This window comes from Myotis yumanensis, unplaced genomic scaffold, assembly GCF_028538775.1.
Source record: "Myotis yumanensis isolate MYYU_CA2020_CCGP unplaced genomic scaffold, mMyoYum1.0.hap1 SCAF_5, whole genome shotgun sequence".
NCBI lineage: Eukaryota > Metazoa > Chordata > Mammalia > Chiroptera > Vespertilionidae > Myotis > Myotis yumanensis.
The window spans coordinates 93,620,450-93,643,106 of NW_027223756.1; the positions used below are offsets into that span (position 1 = coordinate 93,620,450).

The following is a 22,657-nucleotide window of genomic DNA, read 5'->3' on the forward strand; positions in this document are numbered from 1 at the left end:
AAATAAAAGCCAGAAGAAATGTCACTATACACATCCACTACAATGGCTACAACTAGGAAGACTGACAATTCCAAGAGTTGGCGGAGTTGTAGAGCAGCTGGAATTATTATACATTGCTGGTAGGAATGCAAAATGTACAAGAAAATAGTTTTATAGTTTTACATAGTCTGGTAAATGCTTACCAATGATCCAGCAATTCCACTCCTAGGCACGTATCCAAGGAAAACGAAAACATACGTCCAAGCAAAGACTTGCTCTCAAATGTTCGTAGCATTTGTATTCAGAGTAGCCTAAACCTGGGCTACCCAACTATCCATCAGCAGGTGTATCAGTCAGGCATGTATTACAAGGAATTGGTTTAGGCAACTATGAGGGCTGGATAGGCAAGTCTGACATCCTCAGCGCGGGTCTCCAGGCAGGGCCTGCTGGGGCTCTCTCACGGACCTTACGCTGCAGTCCACAGAACTTCAGGGGAATCTGTCCTCCCCTCAAGGCCTTTAAATCGATTGAATCACCCCCACCCACATTACTGAGGGTCACCTTTACTTAAAGGCAACTGATGGCAGATGTTCAGCATGTCTACCAAACACCTTCGCAGACACGTCTACATTAGTGTTTGCTTTAACTGGATACAGGAGCCTCGCCAAGTTGGCAGCTGACCAGCAGGGGACTGGATATACAGATTGAATACTACCCAACAAAAACAAACTATTGATACCAGCAGCAATGTGGATAAATAAATCCCAAACACGTTTTCTTCAGCAAAAGAGGGCAAACAGTTCCTATGATTCTATTTGCGCATGAAATTCCAGAAGAGTCGATGCGAATCTGTAGTGTCAGAAAGCAGGCATTTGCCTAATACCCATAAGGCATGAAGGGGAGGTGACTGACTGCAAGGGAAACAAGAAAATCTGGGGGAGTGATGGGAGTGAGGGCTGCGGTGAGGACGACACAGGTGAGTGAGTACATTTGTTAAAATTCATCTAATCAGACACCTTAAATGAGTACATTTTTGTATGTAAGTTATTTTTTCTTTTTCTTTTTTTTTAACCTTGTCTTTATTTTTTTTTTAAATACAGTTTATTGATTTTTTTACAGAGAGGAAGGGAGAGGGATAGAGAGTTAGAAACATCGATGAGAGAGAAACATCCATCGATCAGCTGCCTCCTGCACGCCCCCTACTGGGCATGTGCCCGCAACCAAGGTACATGCCCTTGACCGGAATCGAACCCGGGACCCTTCAGTCCGCAGGCCGACGTTCTATCCACTGATCCAAACCGGTTAGGGCTGTAAGTTATTTTTTCAATAAAATTGACATTTTAAAAAGAAAAAAAGCTGGTTCCCGCACAGCAGAAGCTCCACCCAGGGTTCCAGAGAGAGATGTATCCAGCTACGCCCTCCAGCACCGCTCCGGGAAAAGACTATCCCTTCCCGGTTGAATTGCTGGCACCTCCGTTGAAAATCAGCGAAACTTACCGGAGGGTGCGGAGCCGGGGCGGGCGGGACGGATGAGAATGCGCGGAGAGTTCCCTGGGGGCTCCGGACGCTGCGCGCGGCTGTTTGTTAATGACGGGCCCTGACAGCGTCGCTCTCTCCGGATTCCTCACCAGCGGCCACCCCCTCTCCTGGCCGCGGGACAAGCCATCCTTCTGGGAACAGGGCTCTCCTCTCCAGGGACTCACACCTTGGGGGGGGGGGGGGGGGAGGCGGGAAGGGGGGACAAGAAGAAAGCGGTGAGCACAAAGAGTGCCAGGGCTTCCCCCGGTGGCCAAGCCTCTCCAAACGGGGCGGCGGGCGCGGTAGACCCCGTAAGCGCCGTGATCCCGCGCGTCCCGGAGCGCAGCACCCGCCTCACCTGGGAACGCTCACAAGTGCAAACGCCTGGGCCCGGGCGGCCTGCTCAATGGGGAGCCGGCGGCGGCAGCACGTGCGTTTTGACGGGCAGTCCAGGTGCCCCGAGACTCCGGGCACAGGACGGCAGGCGGGCGGGAGAAAGGCCTCCCTTTAGGGCTGATTGGACACCACCGTGCCCTCCGCAGCCTCATAACAGCTGCGGGGCAGCCGGCGCGGCGGGGTTAGGCGGTGAGAGCCCGGAGGGAGTGCTCCGAGGACCGGCCCGGGCGACCCGCGCCCGCCAAGCAGCACAGCGAGGCCAGCCGGCCGGGGCGACGGGGCCCGGGAGCGCACGACGCGCACTTCCCCTGCGTGCGGGGCGGGCAGCGGGTGGCGGGTCCTAGCCGCGCTCTGGGCCGCCCTGTGCGGGCCTCTCCTCCCCAGGCCCCACCGCAGCGCACCGGCGGCTCCCCCGGCGCCATGAACCGCAGCCGCACCAGCACCCCCGACAAGGCCGGGACAGCCGCGCTTTGGGGTGAGTGCGCACGGGCTGCTGGCGCGTCCGCCGGGGGAGGGCGGCCTGGAGGACACGGCCCCCAACTCCCTGCCTCTCCCTTCCAGGCTGTGAGTTAAACCAGGAGAAGCGGACCTGGACCTTCAAGCCACAGAAGGAGGGCAAGCAGGACTGTAAGGTGTTGCTCAATACGGTGGGTGCCCCCTCCCCCACCCCAAGGCGGGGAGGAGGGACTCAAACCACTAGAGGGGAGCGGGGAGTCGGATCCCTACAGAGGCAACAAGGTTTCCCCCCTCTGCCCTCGGGTGACGAGGTGCCCGCCTGTTGTCCACCCGCTCAGATTTGCCTGGGGGAGAAAGTCAAAGAGGAGATGAACCTCGTGGAGATCCTGCCCCCAGCGAGCCAGGAGGACAAGAGGACGAAGCCCATCGTGGTCGCCTCGCTGCAGGCCTCTGTGCTGCCCATGGTGAGTCTCGCCGGCAGGCGCGGGGACACTGCTGCTCAGCTCACCCGGGGTGGGCGTCCTGCCACAGCGTCGCCATGCTAGAGAGGGGGTGCGCCCATGCCCAAAAGCCTGGACTCATCCTGCTTCCACCCCAGCCCACCTTTATTAGCTGCGGATGGTGGCTAAATAGCTTCTCTTCTAAATCACATATTTTAACTGCTTACTGATGGTGTCAGGACTCTGTTGATGACTTACCTATTGATTGTGTATCCAGAAATGCTCTCATTTCTAATCATTTATCTTGTGTTTTCTAAGCAAATTGTCATTGTGAATAATGGCAGTTTTTGTGTCCCTTCTTAAAATCCTGCTACACTGGTTAGGACCTCCAGTACCATATCAGATAAAATGATAGTGGTAGACACCCTTGTTTCATTCTTGGTTTCTTTCTAAAGAAATGCTTCTAAAGTTTCTCCATTAGGTCTGACAGACCCGGCAGACACCCTTTGTCAGCTTCAGGAAGTACCCATCGCTTCCCGCTCTGCGTTTAAAATTAGGTTTTCTTCTTTTTAATCAAGAGTGGTTATCAAACGCTTTTCTACTCAGATGATCTTGGGTTCTTTTCTTCTTTAATCTGCTAAGTGGTAAGTTATATTAATAGAATAATATTCAGCCAACTTTGCATTCCTGAGATAAATACAATTTGATCATATTATAAACGGCTAGATCTACTTTGTAAGACTTTTTATAAAAAAAAATGTATATATTCATAAGTGAGGTTGGCCTATGAATTCCTTATCTGGGTACCAAGGCCTGCTGGCCTCATGAGCTGAGGGTGGAGTGTGCTCTTCTGTGTGGTGGGACAGTGAGTATAAGACTAGGATTATCTGTCCTTGACAATCTGGGAGACTGTCCGTGTAAACCTGCCCTCAAACCGTTTTTTTTCCCTCCCTCTGAGATCTCCCGAGATCTCATTCGTTCCCATGGTTTTAAAGACCATCTGTTCAAAATGAATACTCTGAAATTTATTTTTATAAACCCAACCTCTGAATATATTCAGGAGATATCTAAGAGATATCCCAAACATAACAAATCTAAATCCAGATTCTTGATTTTTACCTATAATCTCTTTCCCTACCCCAACCGGATCCTCTCCCGGGGCATAGTTCCTCATTCGTCAGGAACTATGCAATCCTTCTGCAATCTCCCAAGTCTGATCCACCAGCAAATCCTGTTGGCTCCACCTTCCCCAGTCTGACCACATCCCACTCCCCTGCTATACCTGGTCCCGGGGACCATCTCTTCTTGCTCAGTTTTATTGCAGGGACTCCTCACTGGCCTACCTGCCTTAACCCTTTGTCCCCTGTAGTCTAGTCCAGAGGTTGACAAACTACAAGGTGAAATCCAGCCCACTGCCTGTTTTTGTAAAGTTTTGTTGAAACACAGCTAATCCTCCTTCATTTACATATTATTCATGGCTGTTTACATGCAGTAACAACAGGGTTGAGTATTCTCCACAGACCATAGGGTTTACAAACTAAAATATTTACCATCTAGCCCTTTCCAGATGTTTTCCAACCTTCTATGCACGGCCGCCAGCAAGATTCTTTTATTTTTATTTTTTATTTTTTTAAAAGCTTACTTTGTTTTTATTGTTGAGAGTATTACAGGTGTCCCTTTTTATGCCTTTGATCCCTTCCCTCCCCCTCCTTCCTCCCCCTCCCCTCCCCTTCCTTCCCCTCCCCCTCCCTTCCCCCCACAGCAAGATTCTTTTAAACAAAGTCAGGCTGTGTTGCTTCTCTGCTTAGGTCCATGGCTTCCATTTCACGGAGAATGGGATCCAAGATCCTTTATGTTCTGGCCCTCAGCATGCGCTCTGGCCTCCACTTTCGCTGCTCTCCCCTCCCTGATCCTGCTGAAACCACACTGGTTCACTGACTATACCTTGAAAACTCCCAAATACCCCTCCTCAGAGTCCTTGCATTTATTGTTCCCGGGGACAGGGCTACGCCTGTCCCCTACTTCCATCTGGTCTTTCTTCGAATGTAACCACAGCAGCATCCCCTCAGCTTCCCAGCCCACACTCCCCTTTTCCCCCATAGGACCCACCACTGGCATCAGTTTTCGTGTGTGCCTTCTCCCTCCCTAACCATAGCCTCCAAGAGAGCAAGGACTTGGCCTCTTTTGTCTGCTGCCTTCCCCACACGTCTGTCTAACAGGGCCTGGTATACTGTAGGAACTCGATCTATAGTGAAGGAGTGAGTGAGTAAGTAAATGAACTATGTGGGACTGGTTTGTTTTTAAGTTACTGCGATTTATTTAAGTTTATGATCTCAAATGTTTCTATTTCTTGTTTTTAATATATTTTTATTGATTTCAGAGAGGGCGAGAGAGATAGAAACATCAATGATGAGAGAGAAACATTGATTGGCTGCCTCCTGCATGCCTACTGGGGATTGAGCCTACAATCCGGGCATGTGCCCTGACCAGGAATTGAACTGTGACCTCCTGGTTCATAGGTCGACATTCAACCTCTGAGCCACATCAGCCGGGTTACTTCTTTGAGTCAGTTTTTTTACCAGTTTTATTGAGATGTGATTTAGAACAAGACTCACCAATGGTAAATATACAGCTCGATGCATTTGACAAATGTTTATACTTGTGTAACCACCACCGCATTTAAGCCTCTTTGCAGTCAATCCCTTCCACCTGCCTCTGCAACCATTGATCTACTTTCTGTCGCTATAGTTTTACCTTTTCTAGAATTTCATTTAAACGGAAGCTTGCGATACATAGTCTCTTGTGCCCAGCTTTTCCTACCTAACATAATGCTTTTGAGATTTATCCATGTTGTTGGTCAGTGTGGTCCTTTTTTATATCTGAGTAATATTCCATTCTATGAAAATATGCATATATATATATACATATATATATATAAATTGTTTATTCATTCACTTATTAATAATGCACATTTGGGTAGTTTTCAATTTCATACTATTATGAATTTAAGTGTAGGTATTTGTATGGACATATTTTTTCATTCTTGAGTAAATACCTAGGAGTGGAATTGCTGTATCATATAGCAAATGTGTGTTAAACTTTGTACAAAACTGCCAAACTGTTTTCCAAATTGCATTCCTACCAGCAATGTAGGAGAATTACAGTTGCTCTACATCCCCACCCATGCACTGTCAATCTTAATTTTAGCTACTCAGTACCTAGATAGTGGCATCTCATTGTGATTTTGATTTACATTTTCTTAATAACGTGATGTTGATCATTTTTTAAAATGTGTTTTCTTTTTGGGGGGGGGCGGGAAGGGGAGAGAGAGAAAGAGGGAGAGATGTGAGAGAGAAACATTGATCGGCTGCCTCCCACACATACCCCAGCTGGGGATGAAATCTGCAACCTGGGTTTGTTCCCTGACTGGGAATCGAACCAGCCACCTTTCAGTGCACAGTATGAGCCATACCAGCCAGAGCAATATTGATCATTTTTTAAATTTGTTGTTTGGTCATTTGTGTATCTTCTTTTTTCAAAATGCCTGTTTAGATGTTTTGCCAACTTTTGTTTTTTCTTTTTAAAAAAATCTTTATTGTTAGGGTTATTACAGATGTCCACCCCTTCCCTCCTCCCCATTATCCCCTTCACCGGTTCCTGCCCCACCCCAGGCCTTCACCACCCTATTGTCATGTCCATAGGTAACGCATAGCCTATATAATAAAAGCCTAATATGCTAAATGTCTGGTCATCCAGTCGACCGTTCAACCAATCAAAGCGTAATATGCTAATGATATGCTAAGCCCGCTCAACCGCTCGCTATGATGTGCACTAACCACCAGGAGGCAGACGCTCCAACTGGTAGGTTAGCTTGCTGCTGGTGTCTGGCAGATTGGGACTGAGCAAGACAGGCAGGTCACACCCTGGAGTCCTCCCATGGTCCCTCCCAGGCTGGCCAACCTCCCGCCTCCCTCCCCAGCCCTGCTCATGCACCAGTGGGGTCCCTCAGCCTGGCCTGCGCCCTCTCGCAATCTGGGCCCCCCTAGGGGGATGTCGGAGAGTCAGTTTCAGCCTGGTGGCGGAACAACCAGGCTCTGTGATGTGCACTGACCACCAGGGGACAGATGCTCAGTGCAGGAGCTGCCCCCTGGTGGTCAGTGCACTCCCACAGGGCGAGCACCACTCAGCCAGAAGCCGGGCTCAAAGCTGGCGAGCGCAGCGGCAGTGGTGGCAGCCTCTCCCACCTCCACGGCAGCACTAAGGATGTCGGACTGATGCTGCCGCGGGCCTAAGCCATCAGTCAGACATCCTCCAAGGGCTCCCGGACTGCGAGAGGGCGCAGGCCGGGCTGAGGACCTCCCACCCCACCGAATGCATGAATTTCATGCACCAGGCCTCTAGTATGCTTATAAGTTCTTTGGTTAATCTCTTCCTTCCCCCCTTTGCCTGCTTCCCTCTGAGATTCTTCAGTCTGTTCCATGTTCCCATGCCTCTGGTTCTATTTCATTGATCAGTTTATTTTGTTCATTAGATTCCTTGTTCATTTATTTTGATTTTTAGATTCAATTGTTGATTGTTTTGCCACTGTTTAAATTGAGTTATTCTTATTGAGTTGTAGGAGTTTTTTATGTATTTTGGAGACATTGATTTATCAAAAATATTTATTCAAATATTTTCTCCTAGTGCATGGCTTGCCTTTTCATTTTTGTAATAGTGTTTTTGGTTTTGCTTTTTAAATATATTTTTATTGATTTCAGAGAGGAAGGGAGAGGGAGAGAGAGAGAGAAACATCAATAATGAGAGAGAATTATTTTTTTAAAATATATTTTATTGATTTTTTACAGAGAGGAAGGAAGAGGGATAGAGAGTTAGAAACATCGATGAGAGAGAAACATCGACCAGCTGCCTCCTGCACACCCCCTACTGGAGATATGCACACAATCTAGGTACATGCCCTTGACCAGAATCGAACCTGGGACCTTTCAGTCCGCAGGCCGACGCTCTATCCACTGAGCCAAACCGGTTAGGGAGAGAGAGAATTATTGATTGGCTGCCTCCCACACTGGGGATCGAACCCGCAACCCTGGGCATGTACCCTGACTGAGAATCGAACCATGACCTCCTGGTTCATAGGTTGATGCTCAACCACTGAGCCACACTGACTGGGCTGTAATAGTGTATTTTGAAAAGCACAAGTTTTTAATTTTGATAGTCCAATCAAACTTTTTTTTTCTCTTACGGTTCATCCTTTTGGTGTCCTAAGAAATCATTACCTAAAGTCACAAATGTTTTCCTCTAGAAGTGCTATTGTTTCAGCTCTTATATCTAAGTCGATGATCCATTTCAAGATCATTTTTTTTTTGTACGGTATGAAGTAAGGATAAAGGAACTTTTCCCCCCAAAATGATATCCAGTGCACTAGCACCATTTTGAAAAGACTATTTTAGCATTTTTGTCAAAAATCAATTGACTACATATGATTGCATATATTTCTATACTCTGTTCTGTTTCATTGCTTTATATGTTTACCCTGTTTTCAATAATAGACTGATTTAATTATTGTAGTTTTATAGTAAGTCTTAAAATGAGGCAAGTTGACTATATTAATCTTCCAACTTTCTTATTCTTTTCCAAAATTGTGTTGACAATTATAGGTGCTTAGCATTTCCATATAAATTTCAGAATAGGACTTCTTTTAAAAATCACATGCAGCACTAGCCAAACACTAATCTACTTTCTGTCTCTGTAGATCTGCCTGTTCTGGACAGTTCATATAAATGAAATTATAAGGTGTATGGTCTTTTATGACCAGCTCTTTTCACCTGGCATACTGTTTTTAAGGCTCATCCACGTTGTAGCATGTATCTGTGCTTCACTTCTTTTTATTGGCAGAGAATATTCGTTGCCTGGATATAGCACCTGTCACTTATCCTTCCAGCAGGTGATGGACACTTGGATTGTTTCGACCTTTTGGCTGTTATGAACGCTGTTACGAACATTCATGTGCAGAGTTGTTAGTGAGCACATGCTTTCATCTCTTGAGCATCTACCTGGAATGCAGTTGCTGGGTCCTGTGTGGTAGTTTTATATATAACATTTTGAGGAACTACCAGATTGTTTCCCAAAGTAGTCACACTGTTTACAATCCTACCGACAATGTACGAGGACTCCAGCATCCTCCCCAGCACTTGTTATTGTCTGTCATTTTGATTAGTCATCGTAGTGGGTGTGATCTGGTAGCTCCGTGTGGTTTTAATTTTCATTTCCCCGATGACTAATGATGTTGCGCATCTCTTCATGTGCTTATTGGTCATTTGTTTATCTTTTTTGGAGAACTAGCTATTCAAGTCTTTATTCATCCCACAAGTTTTGTCAAGTATGGTTTTCATTTTTATTCAGTTGAAATCATTGTAAAGTTTTCCTTCTTCAGCCCCTAGGGTATTTAGAAGTATGTATATTTTAAATTTTCCGAGTAATAGGGGTTTTCTAAGACTCTTTAATTGATTTCTAGTTTAATTCCATCATGGTCTGAGAACATGCTCTATTCAGTATAAACTGTGTTGTGACTTGTTTTATGACCCAGAGTGTGTTATCTTGGTGAATATTTCATTTACACTTGAAGAAGGTGTGTTCTCATTTTGTTGGGCGTGTTGCTCTATAAGTGTCAATTATATCAAGTTGGTTGGTTGTTTTGTTGGAGTCTTCTATAGTCTCATTATCTGTCTAGTTGATCTATTAATTACTGAGAGGAGAATGTTGAAGTCTTCAACAATAATTGTGGTTTGTCTATTCCTCCTTTCAGTTACTAGTTTTTACTTCAAGTATTTTAAAGCTCTTATTAGGCACATACACTTCTAAGGTTGCTATATCCCAGTGGTTCCCAAACTTATTTGGCCTACCGCCCCCTTTCTAGAAAAAATATTACTCAGCGCCCCCTGGAAATTAATTTTTTTTTAATTTTAATAGCAATTAAACAGAAAGATATATGTATTAATGTTTCTACCTTTTTCGTAAAATATAGCAAAGAAAGGTGTAAATTAGAAACATTGAAGTTTGAAATTATGAAACTATTTATTGAACTCAGAATAGAAAGGTAATACAAAAAAGTTAAAACATATGCACCTGTGGCCATCACCGCCCCCCCTGGATCCCTGCAGCGCCCACCAGGGGGCGGTAGCGCGCACTTTGGGAATCACTGCTATATCCTCTTGGTTAATTGATACCTTCATCATTATGAAATGCCCCTCTTTATCCCTCGTAGATATTGTGACGTCCACTTAATCTGGTTAATATAGTCAATCTAGCTCTCTTTTCATTCGTGTTTCTGTGGTGTTTTTTCCTGTTTTTTTTTTTTTTAATTATGTTTTTATTGATTTTAAAGAGAGGGGAAAGGAGAGGGAGGGGGGAAAAAATCAATCAACCCGATCGGCTGCCTCTTGCACACCCCCTACTGGGGATCGAGCCCACAACCCAGGCGTGAATCCTGACTGGGGATCGAACAAGCAACCTTTTGGTGCATGGGACAACACTCAAATCAACTGAGTCACACTGGCCAGGGCTTTTTTCCTGTTTTATTATTTTGTTATCATTTTACTTTTAACCTCTGTATCTTTATGTATAAAATGGATTTCTTCTAGATACCATGTAATTCTTTTTTATCCAAACTGATAACTCTGCCTTTTAATTTGAGTATTTAAATGATTAATATATACTGTAATTATCAACAAGATTCGGTTTAAATCTATCATCTGGCTATTTGTTTTTCTATTTGTTCCACCTGTGCTCCATTTTTCCTCTTTTCTGGCCTTTTGGATTAACTGTTTTTTATTATTACATTTTCATTTCTTCTATTGGCTTATACTTCATTGCTTTGTTATTTTTTAGTGGTTGCTTTAGAGTTTACAATATACATTTTTTACTTAATTAAAACACTATTGTACAACTTCATGTATGATGAGTCTCTTACTACAGCATACTTTATTTCTCACTTCTCTTTCTTTGTATTATTGTAATAACTTTTTGTTATTGATTTTAGAGAGGAAGGGAGAGGAAGAGATAGAAACATCAATGATGAGAGAGAATCATTGATTGACTGCCTCCTGCACGCCCCCCACTGGGGATAGAGCCCACAACCCAGGCATGTGCCCTTGGCCGGAATCGAACCCGGGACCCTTCAATCCATATGCCGACGCTCTATCCACTGAGCCAAACCAGCCAGGGCTGTAATAACTCTTGATTCTACATATGCTATAAATCCCTCACTATAATGTATTATCTTCGCTTTAAACAGTCTATATTTTAAAGAGATTAGAAATTAGAATAAAACATTTACATATTTACTATTTCTGGTATTCTTCGTTCCTTTGTGTAAATTCAAGTTTCCATTTGATATCATTTTTCTTCTGCTTGAAGGACTTAAACATCTCTTGTAATGCACGCCTGCTTGTGATGAATTCTTTCAGCTTTTGTATATCTGAAAAGTCCTTATTTCACTTTACCTTTTTTTTTTTTAACTCTCAGTTGAATTTTATTTTTGTTGATTTCAGAGAGTAAGGGAGAGGGAAAGAGATATAGAAACATCAATGATGAGAGAGAATCATTGATCGGCTGCCTCCTACATGCCCCCTACTGGGTATCAAGCCCACAACCCAGGCATGTGCCCTTGACTGGAATTGAACACAAGACCCTTCAGTCCGCAGGCCGACGCTCTATCCACTGAGCCAAACCAGCCAGGGCTTCACTTGACTTTTGAAAGGTATTTTTACTGGGTAAAAAACTCTAGATTGAGTGTTTTTGCTTTCAATACTTGAAAAACATTGCTAGATTTCTCCAAACATAGCTTGCATAGTTGGCAGAAACTGCCTATCAGAAACTGCCTCTGCCTGCCTGATCTCCCCTAACCACTCTGCCTGCCTGCCTGATCACCTCTACCTTGGCCCCCGCTGCTGTGGTTTTTGTTGGAATGATGTCCGAAGGTCGTTCAGCTATCCAGTCTAATTAGCATATTAGACTTTTATTATTATAGATAGACTAGAGACCTGATGCAAGAAATTTGTGCACTCGGGGCGGGGGGGTCCCTCAGCCCAGCCTGCACCCTCTCGCAGTCCGGGAGCCCTCAGGGGAGGTCCAACTGATGCCGCAGAGGTGGGAGAGGCTCCCACCACCACCACTGTGCTTGGCAGCCGTGAACCCGGCTCCTGACTGAGCGGTGCTTCCCCTGGGGGAGCGCACTGAATACCAGGGGGCAGGTCCTGCATTGAACGTCTGCCCCCTGGTGGTCAGTGCGTGTCATAGCGACCGGTTGTTCGTCGTTCAGTCGATTTGCATTTTAGCCTTTTATTATATAGGATTGCCATTGTTACTTCCGTGGGAGCAATGCCTTTCGCTGCTGCTTCAGATTGGGCTTCCTTTTCTACCTCATGTAGCATCTTGTATGATTTTGTTCATTTGTTTTTTCCATGCATGAGGTTGTTGATGTTGATCATGAGTCTTTCTGAGCAACCTTGGTTTTCTGGCATTGCTAATCTTTTACTCATCGCTTCAGCTGTGTCTAAAATGTAGAGTTGAGCAAACTTCCGAGAAACACTATCTGAAGGATGTAAAGTTCCAGTACAGTGATAAACTTGACCGTTTATTCTAAAACAGTATGGCCCATGTCCTGATGGTGATGCAATATTTGCACCCATTGAAGCAAAAGCAAAAGAACTATTTATGGGCCCTGACCAGTTTGGCTCAGTGGATAGAGCATCACCCTGTGGACTGAAGGGTCCCAGGTTCGATTCTGGTCAAGGGCATGTACCTTGGTTGCGGGCATATCCCCAGTAGGTGGTGTGCAGGAGGCAGCTGATTGATGTTTCTCTCTCATCGATGTTTCTAACTCTCTATCCCTCTCCCTTCCTCTCTGTGAAAAATCAATAAAATAGCCGAAACCAGTTTGGCTCAATGGATAGAGCATCGGCCTGCGGACTGAAAGGTCCCAGGTTCGATTCTGGTCAAGGGCATGTACCTGGGTTGCGGGCACATCCCCAGTAGGAGATGTGCAGGAGGCGGCTGATTGATGTTTCTCTCTCATCGATGTTTCTAACTCTCTATCTCTCTCCCTTCCTTTCTGTAAAAAATCAATAAAAATATATATTTTTTAAAAAATCAATAAAATAAATTTTTTTAAAAAAGAACTATTTATGGAACAAATATTTTCCATAAAATTTTTACTGTCAGAATCTTCACTTATCATTAATTTTTTAAAATATGCCAAGTATTCTGGAAAATTTATATCATTTGGACAAACTTTACCTTTGCTGCAACATCGAGTAAATTTTCCATCAGATGGTTTTTCATCGGAGAAATTTAGTGATGGGCAAAATTGACATGTAACAGTCATTCCATCACAGCTATGTTCAATAACTGCATCCTCATTTACTTCGTTTTTGCTGTGAAGGCAGTTCCTACCAGTATTGGTAGTGCTTGTTGATGACAGTTTTTCAGACATATTCTGTCGACGACGCCAGCTTCTTTTGGCTGCAGAGGTAGAATTGGGGCCAGCTGGCCGGCCGGGTGGGACCATGGGAGATGGCCTGCCTGGAATGGACCACAGGAGGGCTTCAGGGCGTGTCTGGCCCCCGTCTTGCCCCAGCAGCCCCAGCTCATGTCCCCAGCCTTGCAGCCCCGGCTCATGCCCCCAGCCCCATAGCCCCACCTGGCACCCCGCCTTGGCCTGGTGCCACCCGCTCACCTGCTCCACCATCCCGCCATGGTCCCGCTCTTATCAGGGCCCATCTGGGCGGCAGTGCCTCCACTGCCGCCCACTGCCAGTGCAGTGTCGCTGACACCCGCCATGTTCCGCGCCGCCCCCTGGTGGTCAGTACACGTCATAACGAGTGATTGAACTGGCCTCCTGGTCGAACTCCTGAGGGCACAATTTGCATATTAGTCATATATATATATATATATATATATATATATAATCAATCATTATGTGGTAACCTTTTTTTATTTTTTATTTATTTTTTTAATTAAATCTTTATTGTTCAGATTATTACAATTGTTCCTCTTTCCCCCCCCCCATAACTCCCCTCCACCCAGTTCCCACCCCACCCTCTGCCCTCACTCCCCACCCACTGTCCTCATCCATAGGTGCACGATTTTTGTCCAGTCTCTTCCCGCATCTCCCATTCCCCTTTCCCCCCCCAAGAATAGTCAGTCCATTCCCTTTCTATGTCCCTGATTAATTATAATCACCAGTTCATTCTGTTCATCAGATTATTTATTCACTTGATTTTTAGATTCACTTGTTGATAGATGTGTATTTGTTGTTCATAATTTGTATCTTTACCTTTTTCTTGTTCTTCCTCTTCTTAAAGGATACCTTTCAGCATTTCATGGTTTGGTGGTGATGAACTCCTTTAGCTTTTTCTTATCCGTGAAGCTCTTTATCTGGCCTTCACTTCTGAATGATAGCTTTGCTGGATAAAGTAATCTTGGTTGTAGGTTCTTGGCATTCATCACTTTGAATATTTATCTCTAAAGTACTTATTGAATTAAAGTTTAAGTCATATGATATTAATTTGTTTCCCAGTCGTCCCTCAATATCCACTCTCCCTTTTCTTTAGCAGTGGAATTCATGACTTTCAGCTGGCCATAAGGCTACTGAGAATGAAAACTATATATTTTTTTTTTAAATATATTTTATTGATTTTTCACAGAGAGGAAGGGAGAGAGATAGAGAGTTAGAAACATCGATGAGAGAGAAACATCGACCAGCTGCCTCCTGCACATCTCCTACTGGGGATGTGCCCGCAACCCAGGTACATGCCCTTGACCGGAATCGAACCTGGGACCTTTCAGTCCGCAGGCCGACGCTCTATCCACTGAGCCAAACCGGTTTCGGCAGAATGAAAACTATATTGCTTTTGAGTTTGGCAATGAAGTTCTGGCCAGTGGAATGTAAGCAGAAGTGGTATCTCCTGCATCTGCCGTGTCCTCAAACAGATCATGTGGCTGTTTTTTGTCTCTTTCTCCTTTTTGCTGGCTGGAACGGGGACGTGATGGCCAGAATCTGAGCAGCCATCTAGGCCAGGAGGTAGAAGCCATGTGTTGAGGTTGGTGAAGCTACACAGTACAGAGAGCCTGGGTCCCTGGTGACGGAGGAGCAGGAAGCCCACAGCTGTTTATATCTGGACTTAGTTTACATGTCAAAGAAACAAGCTCCTAGTTGTGTAAGCTACTGTTATTGAGTTTTCTGTCACTTGATACCAAATCTAATGCTAACAACTACAACTAGCTCAATTTTAAAGCACTTTATTTTTTTATTTTTAGAGCAGTTTCAGGTTTATAATAAAATCGAGAGGAAGGTACAAAGATTTCTCCTGTATCACCTACTCCTTACATATATATAGCCTCCCCCATTATCCATATCACTCACCAGATGGTACAACTAGCTTCATTTTCATCAGGTATGGCTGCCATAACAAAGACCCAACCATGGGGGCTTAAACAAATTTGAGATTTATTTCTGTCTTGCATAGAAGTCCAGAGATGGGCAGTCTAGGGCTGGTGAGATGGCTCCGTGGTCACCAAAGCTCAAGTCTCCTCTTATCTCTCTCCTATCCTTAGTGCAGAGTTCCCATCCTCAAGATCACCTGACAGTCCAGGAAGGCTGCCACAGCTCCAGCCCTCACTTCTGCATTTAAGGTCACAGGAAAGAAGAAGCAAGGGAAGGCCAAGGGGCTTTCTCAGTTCTCTGACCAACTTTTTTTTTTTTTTTAAATATATTTTATTGACTTTTTACAGAGAGGGAAGGAGAGAGATAGACAGTTAGAAACATTGATGAGAGAGAAACATCGATCAGCTGCCTCCTGCACATCTCCCACTGGGGATGTGCCCGCAACTCAGGTACATGCCCTTGACCGGAATCGAACCTGGGACCTTTCAGTCAGCAGGCGGACGCTCTATCCACTGAGCCAAACCGGTTCCGGCTCTCTCCAACTTTTAAGGAGTCATTGCACAAGTACCACCCACGAAATTCTGCTTACAACTCACCAGTCCAGAAATTAGTAACACGTTCATAGTTGCAGAGGAAGCTGGGGGATGTAGTCTTTGTCTGGGTACAACATTTGAATAATCACAGGGCATTGCTGTTATGCAAGAAAGGAAGAATGGATATTGGATAAGCAAGTGAAAATCTCCCCCACATCTAAATATATGCTTCCGTCTCTTTGCTTTAACATTTCTGACCTTATGTTTTAGGTGTATATCCTACAGTCAGTATGTGGCTAGACTTTGTTTTAGTCTATTTGGCCGGTAGAATCTGTTTATATTTACTGTGTTTGCTAATATGCTTGGATTTATTTGTAAAACGTACTTTGTGCTTCTACTTTCCTTGCTCTTATATATTTTATTTTTTCTCCTTTTTCTGTCTTTTATTAGATTGACTACAGTTTCTTTTCCCATTTTTCTTTCTACTGGTTTGGAAACTACAGAACCCATTCTGATTTTTATTGGTTGCCCTTAATTTTTTAGCAATCATGCATGATCAAAGTAAAAAATTAATGTTTTTATTCCTCTCAAACTATCCAGGAAGCTTTTCTGATTATTCTCTTCTTCATTTACATGTTGTTCTCATGTAGTGTTTTAGCTTCAACTTGTTTTAAACCCACTCAACACTAGTCATTACCAGTACTAACTTATTTTACGGTGATACTCACTTACATTTTTTTCTTTGTTTACCAATTAGCTCGCTCACCACTGCTTGTTGTAGCCACTTCTTCCTTCTCAATTTAATTGCCATATTCTTTTTTTTTAAAGTTTTTATTTATTTATTTAAATTGATTCCAGAGAGGAAGGGAGAGGGAGAGAGACAGAGATAGAAGCATCCATGATGAGAGAGTAATTGATCGGCTGCCTCCTGCACGCCCCACACTGGGGATCGAGCCCCCAACCCAGGCATGTGCCCCAGAACCAGAATCGGAACCAGGACCCTTCAGTCCGCAGGCCGACACTCTATCCACTGAGCCAAACCGCTAGGCTTGGTGGTTTTCACTTTAAATATTGACTCCATTCTCTCCAGCCCTTTAGTCTGATCAGATGCATGTTGGGTCTTCTCATCCTGTCCTCCGCGTCCCAGCTTCTCTTTCAGACTTTGTTAGTCTGTCTCTCTGTGATGCATTCTGGGTAATTTCTTCACAGCTGTTTCCCAGTTTACCTTCCAGCTTCAGCTGGCTTATTCTGCTTTTTAAACATTTGTTCAAGTTTGTTTCAACGCTTATATTTTTTTATGTATAGAGACTGCATTTGGTACTTTTTTTATTTTTCACAACATATTCTTCTTAGGTTTCTGATTCCTGTTTTTATATTTATTTGGTCTTCATCAGCCTTACTTCCTAGAAGTCCGGATTGTTATTCTCCGACCTCAGGCCCCTGGTCGTGCTCGTGACAGTCATTTTGTTTCCTTCTGCTGATGCAGGATTGCGTCTTGTCTGGCTTGCAATTTTATTTATTTTTTTTAAAGAAGGTGGTTTCGTTTTATTACTTTCTTTTAGAGAGGAATGGAGAGGGAGAGAAAGAGAAGCATTGATAGTCTGCCTCCCGCACACCCCTACTGGGGATCCACCCGCAACCCGGGCCTGTGTCTTGACCCGAAATCCAACCACAGACCTTCAGGTGCACAGGAAGGCGATCGATGCTTAACCACCTGAGCCACACTGGCCAGGGCTGTTTTGTAATTTTAGACGGCGAATTGTCTTGTTTTCTCTAAAAAATTCTATGTGAAAAGAATGGAAAGTAGTTTTGTGTTTGTGTTTGCCATTTTCCCCAGGAACATCACAAGCCCTGGGTTTTGGGTGGGTTTCTCAGCTTGGCTGTCCGCCCCAGGCAAATCCAGACTGCAGACAAGCGACAGGCGCATCCTGGGGTGCTAGCTCTATCCCGGCCAGCATTTCCTTGTTGCCTTTCTGTGGTGGTGTGTAGTTTCTTTCTTTTTTTTAACAACTGAAGTTTAATAACATGCATATCTCCTGTATACCTGGGAGAGACCCAGAAAAATTGAGTAACTCTCCAAAATGGCCCAAGCCACACCGTTTTTCAAATTTAAGTTTTATTTTTTAATTATAGTTGACATTTCATATTTTCATTTCAATTTATATAGTGTAGTGGTTAGACAATCACGTACTTTACAAAGTGGTCCCCGTGATATTCCAAGTACCCACCTGGCACCATACATAGTTATTACATCACTGGAGGCCTGGTGCACAAAATTCGTGTACTGGGGGGGCCCTCAGCCCGGCCTGCGCCCTCTCGCAGTCTGGGAGCCCTCAGGGGATGTCTGACTGCTGGCAGTTGGACATCCTTAGCGCTGCTGCGAAGGCAGGAGAGGCTCCCGCCACCGCTCTGCGCTCACCAGCCGTGAGCCTGGCTTCTGGCTGAGCCGCATTTCCCCTATCGGAATGCACTGACCACCAGGGGGCAGCTCCTGCATTGAGCGTCTGCATCCTGGTGGTCAGTGCGTGTCATAGCAACTGGTCGTTCTGCCATTTGGTCAATTTGCACATTAGCCTTTTATTATATAGGATTATTGACTGTATTCCCTGTGCTGTACTTTACATCCCCACGACTATTTTGTGACAACCAATTTGTGCTTCTTAATCCCGTCACCTTTTTCTGGTGGTGTGTAGTTCCTACCTGTTGGTTTGGGGTTCTTTAGTCCCCTCCCCTCGAGCCTCAGGCTGGGGCTTTTACTGAGGTGCAGCCCTTCGAGGGTGCTGGCCTCCGTACAGTGGGCCCCGTCCACGCACATGTGTCATCTCCAGTGCATTTCCTTCAGCTGCTGCAGAGCGGCTCTCGCACAGGCTGCCTCACGTCTGATGCCTGGGGACTCTCCTTCCTTCTTACTGTTCAGCCACTGGGTTACATTTCATCCAGCCTTTCTAGGTGTTTCTGCTGCAGAGTTTGTTTTTGCTTATTTGCTCCCTGTCTGAACCAGAAACTCGACGTGAATCCCTCTCAGCCTCAATTTCCTCTGTAAAGTAATGGCACCTCCTCCATGGGTGTGGAGTAAATGAGATAAAGCAGGTGAAATGCTTCGTGTGGAATGTCTGGGAAAATATATTGTTTTAAAATGCTGTACTACCCACTGAAAATTATGGTTAGCACTTCATCTTTCCCAACCTTTATTCATATGCATATTCCCATGTAACTTATAGGACAGAAGTCCCCCTGCACATGCAGATTTGCATCTGCTTTGCTCATCTGATTCGTGCGTAGTCTGTGTGGGACCAGGGTGCCAGCATGGTCAGGTCCTAGGAAGGGCCCTCTTCCCAGCTTCTACACGGTGCCTCCTCTGTCCCACATGGGGTGGGCGTGAGGCAGGAGGAGGGTCTCTAGTCTCATCTTAAAGGGACACTAATCTCATGATGACTCCCATGACCTCATCTCACTCTAATCACCTCCCAAAGGCCTCACATCTCCAGATGCCATCACATTGGGGTTAGGGCTTCAGCGTAAGACTTTGGGAGACACAGTTTAGTCTGTAGCAGTCAGAGTTCTCTACTAACAGCTGCCCCTGAGGTTGGTTGGAAACTCATCTGAGATCTTAGCAAGAATGAGTTGGTCAGATTCGCATTCTTCTCCGCCAGAGTCCGCCTCGGCAGAAAGCGGGAGGGCCGAGCGCAGTGACTCCGCGGCTGGGGCTTGGGGGGTAAACTCTGAGTGTTTCTGCAGGAGGCCGGCCCCCAGCCTGGGGGTGCCCGAGCGACCCTGTCTTCTCTGCTCTTGCCCCCACATCCCTCCGCCTGCAGGTCACGATGGGCCTGGAGCTCTCTCCTCCAGTCACTTTTCAGCTGCGGGCTGGCTTGGGACCCGTGTTCCTCAGTGGCCAGGAATGTTATGGTAAGTCTGAGCTTGGACCTGGGGAAGGTCTGAGGGTGCACGGGGCCAGGGACGTAATGAACACCCCAACAGAGGAGGGCTCCTGAGTGATTAGAGAAAATCCCCAAAGGCAGCACGGTTGCCAGTAGCCTGGGCAGGAAGGCCACAGGCACAGCTCTACCCCCAGTTCTCCTTCACCTCCCTGCACCTCACCTCCCTGCACCGTGCCTGTGCCTGTGCCGCAGCCCCTCACCTGGAACACGAGGGTAGGGGTGTACTTGGTTTCATCTACAAAGACTAGCTGTGAGGAATAAATGGGATGTTCAGGAAAAGCAGTTAGCACGGTGCCCAGTACTAGCACGCACTTAACGTGTTAGCTTAGCCTGGCCAGCGTGGCTCAGTGTTTGAGTGTCAACCTATTGCCAGGAGGTCACCTATGTGCCAGGATCCGAAGCTGGTGTCGATCTTCAGTGGGGGATGCGCAGGAGGCAGCCCATCAATGGTTCTCTCTTGTTGTTGATGTTTCAATCTCTCCCTCTTCCTTCTTCTCTGAAATCAATAAAAATATATTTTTTTAAAATGTTAACTTAAAGCGAAGTACATAGCTGTAGCAGTCACATGGCCCAGCAAGTCGCTGTGCTGTTGACTCTTTCGATATCCTCTCACTGGCCCTCTTCTCTGTCCGGCTGGGCCTCTGTCCTCGGGGTGCTCTCCTGCCCCCAAACCCCGGCAGCATCCACTTCCCTGCGGATAAGGCCTGAAGTCCTTAGCTGCTACTCCGGTTCCTCCCCACCTTCCCCTTCCTCCCCTCACACACTCCTTCCCTGGTGAGTCATCCCCTCCCTCCCCCCCCCCCTCGCCCCCCGCCCCCCCGCCCCAGGCAGAGCCCAGCTTGCCCTTCCCTGCCTCCTTCTACCACCCTAGGCCGGGCCCTCTGAGCTGTCAAGGCCGCTTCCCACCACCTCCTGGCCGCCACTCTGTCAGGGAGGCCAGGAGGGCTTCCCAGGGAGGCAGGCAGACACTTGCACTCCTGCGGGGACCCCCCCAGGCACCTCTCCTCTCCCATGTGCAGAAATTCCAGAACTCTCCTGGGAGGAAGAGGAGGAGGAGGAGCAGCAGTCAGAGGAAGAAGATGATGATGATGACGACGATGATGATGAAGAGGTGTCCCTAGAGGAGACCCCTGTCAAAAAAGGCAAGAGGCTGGCGTCCCAGAAGCAGACAAGCGTTGCCAAGGTGTGGGAAGGGACCCTGGCCAGGCCCCTGGGCTGAGTGTGCAGGAGGTGGGGGCCCAGCGGGGTCTGCTCAGGCCCTCACCCTAACCATCCAATGACGCTTGTGTTTGGTTCCCAGAAAAAAAAAGTGGAAAAAGAAGAGGAGTCAGCAAGGTAATTCTTTCCATCTCTTAACTTGGCCGAACTCTTTGGGCGAAGTATACAGTGCTAGAAAGGGCATTGGTGCCGGGTGTGCGCACGCGCGTGCGTGTGTATAAGTCCGAGGGCACACGGCGTCTTGCCGCAGGAGGTTGGCACAACCTTTTTGAGAAGCATGAAACCGTGCTTATAATCTGACCTAGTTCCCCTTGTGGCAGTGCCTTTCCAAGGACTCCGTCCAGAATAAGGGGGGCACTATGTGCGCTGAGAAACCCCTGGCTGGTGACTGAACCACGAGTGGGAACGGGGCGTTCTGAATGCTGCCGCAGCACAGGTTCCACTGCGGAGCGTTTTCCCAGTGGCTGCTGCATGTGCCTGTGAAGAAGATAGCGACCTGGGACATGTTGATAGAATTAACAAGGGCAGGATATTAAGTCGCTTTCATTTTATTTCACATACTAGTATGTTTAGGAGGAAGAAAAAAAAAAAAACCTCGAGGGGAAATACACCAAAATGTTAATGTTGGTGGGAGGTAAACAACATAGTTTATTCTGTTCTTTATTTGCTATTTTGTGCAATATGGTTACCATTACTTTTATAATGAAAGGGACATGTCTGTGGTAAGTAAAAGAAAGAGAGCAGATGGAAGCCTAAGAAAAAGCATCTTTGTTTAAAAAAAAAAAAAAAGTGTGTGTGTGTGTGGGGGGGGGATCAGAGTGGCCCCTGGCGGGTGACAGGTGGAGCGGAGAACTGCAGGGCACAGCCCTGCTTCCTGCTCTGCAGTGTGGGCACTGGGAGGGCCGGGCTGCGGCTCCAGGCTGAGCTCTCCCTCCTCCTCCCCTTCCCCCTCCCCCTCCTCCTGCTCCTTACCCACCACCCCCATTTCAGACCCAGTCTCAAAGGCAAGAGCCCTGTGAACAAGGTGAGTGCATAGCGGGGCTGGTCCTCCCGGGAGGTGGTGGCCTCTGGGAAGGGGCCAGGACCTGGAGCCCTGCCTTCCCTCCGTAGGCCAGATACACCCCCAAAGTAAGGAAGCCGGTACCCAAGAAATGAGAAGCCAGGAGTGCATGGCCTCCGTGATGGGGGAGGGCCTGCCTGGCCACCACGCACCGTGGGCCCAGGGAATATCCCCCCCGGCCCTCAACCTGAGTCTGAAGGTGATGGAGCTGTTGGGGGCAACACAAGAGCCCCTCACCCCAACTCACTGGATTCAGCAGGACCTGGAGGGAAGAACCCCAACCTCAGGGACACAATAAAGTTTGCTTTGCCAAGACCTGTGTCTGCATCTCTTCCAAGGAGCCCTACTTGTTGCCGGCTGCAGTGAGCCCTTGTGCCCAGCAGAGGGCGGCGTGTGCCACCACATCCGCCCTGGGCGCCAGGCCTTGCCAGCTCTGCTCCGTCCGTCATCGCCCTCTCTTGTCCTGGCACCTCTCACCGCCCATCTTTGGGGGAAGAACCAAGTGTCTCAGCCCCTTACCCAGCTCTGACCTCTGCCCCTGGCCTGAGGGAGGGAGCCAGCGCTGCTGTGGGTCCTCCTGCGCCCACACTCCCTTCGGGCAGGCCCTGTTTTCTAGGGACAGAGCTGCCCGCGGCTCCTGGCATGAGGCGGCTCAGGAAGGGCCAGCCTGTGGGACC

At 46.8% G+C, this 22,657-nt stretch overlaps 1 protein-coding gene across 3 annotated transcripts; it reads left to right on the forward strand.

The window, feature by feature from the left end:
• Nucleotides 1–790: 790 nt before the first annotated feature.
• NPM2 (nucleophosmin/nucleoplasmin 2) lies at nucleotides 791–22,288 on the forward strand. Of its 3 annotated transcripts, none has more exons than XM_070414077.1 (9): nucleotides 791–955; nucleotides 2,278–2,368; nucleotides 2,455–2,540; nucleotides 2,688–2,813; nucleotides 19,580–19,670; nucleotides 20,722–20,844; nucleotides 21,003–21,037; nucleotides 21,911–21,944; nucleotides 22,031–22,288. In XM_070414077.1, exons 1-9 carry the CDS (start codon nucleotides 923–925, stop codon nucleotides 22,276–22,278), a joined length of 867 nt encoding a protein of 288 aa, XP_070270178.1. In that variant the 5' UTR covers nucleotides 791–922; the 3' UTR covers nucleotides 22,279–22,288. The 3 variants fall into 3 exon arrangements, with proteins under 3 accessions (XP_070270178.1, XP_070270180.1, XP_070270179.1); XM_070414079.1 differs by having other exon boundaries at nucleotides 792–955; nucleotides 20,722–20,885; nucleotides 22,031–22,153; XM_070414078.1 differs by lacking the exon at nucleotides 791–955 and having other exon boundaries at nucleotides 1,938–2,368.
• The last annotated feature ends 369 nt before the right edge of the window (nucleotides 22,289–22,657 follow it).

Coding starts and splice junctions, on each gene's coding strand:
- NPM2 (XM_070414077.1), top strand. CDS start 923: ATGGGAGTGAGGGCTGCGGTGAGGACGACACAG. Junction 2,541..2,687: donor GTAAGGTGTTGCTCAATACG/GTGGGTGCCCCC, acceptor CCACCCGCTCAG/ATTTGCCTGGGGGAGAAAGT. Junction 20,845..21,002: donor GGAGACCCCTGTCAAAAAAG/GCAAGAGGCTGG, acceptor TTTGGTTCCCAG/AAAAAAAAAGTGGAAAAAGA.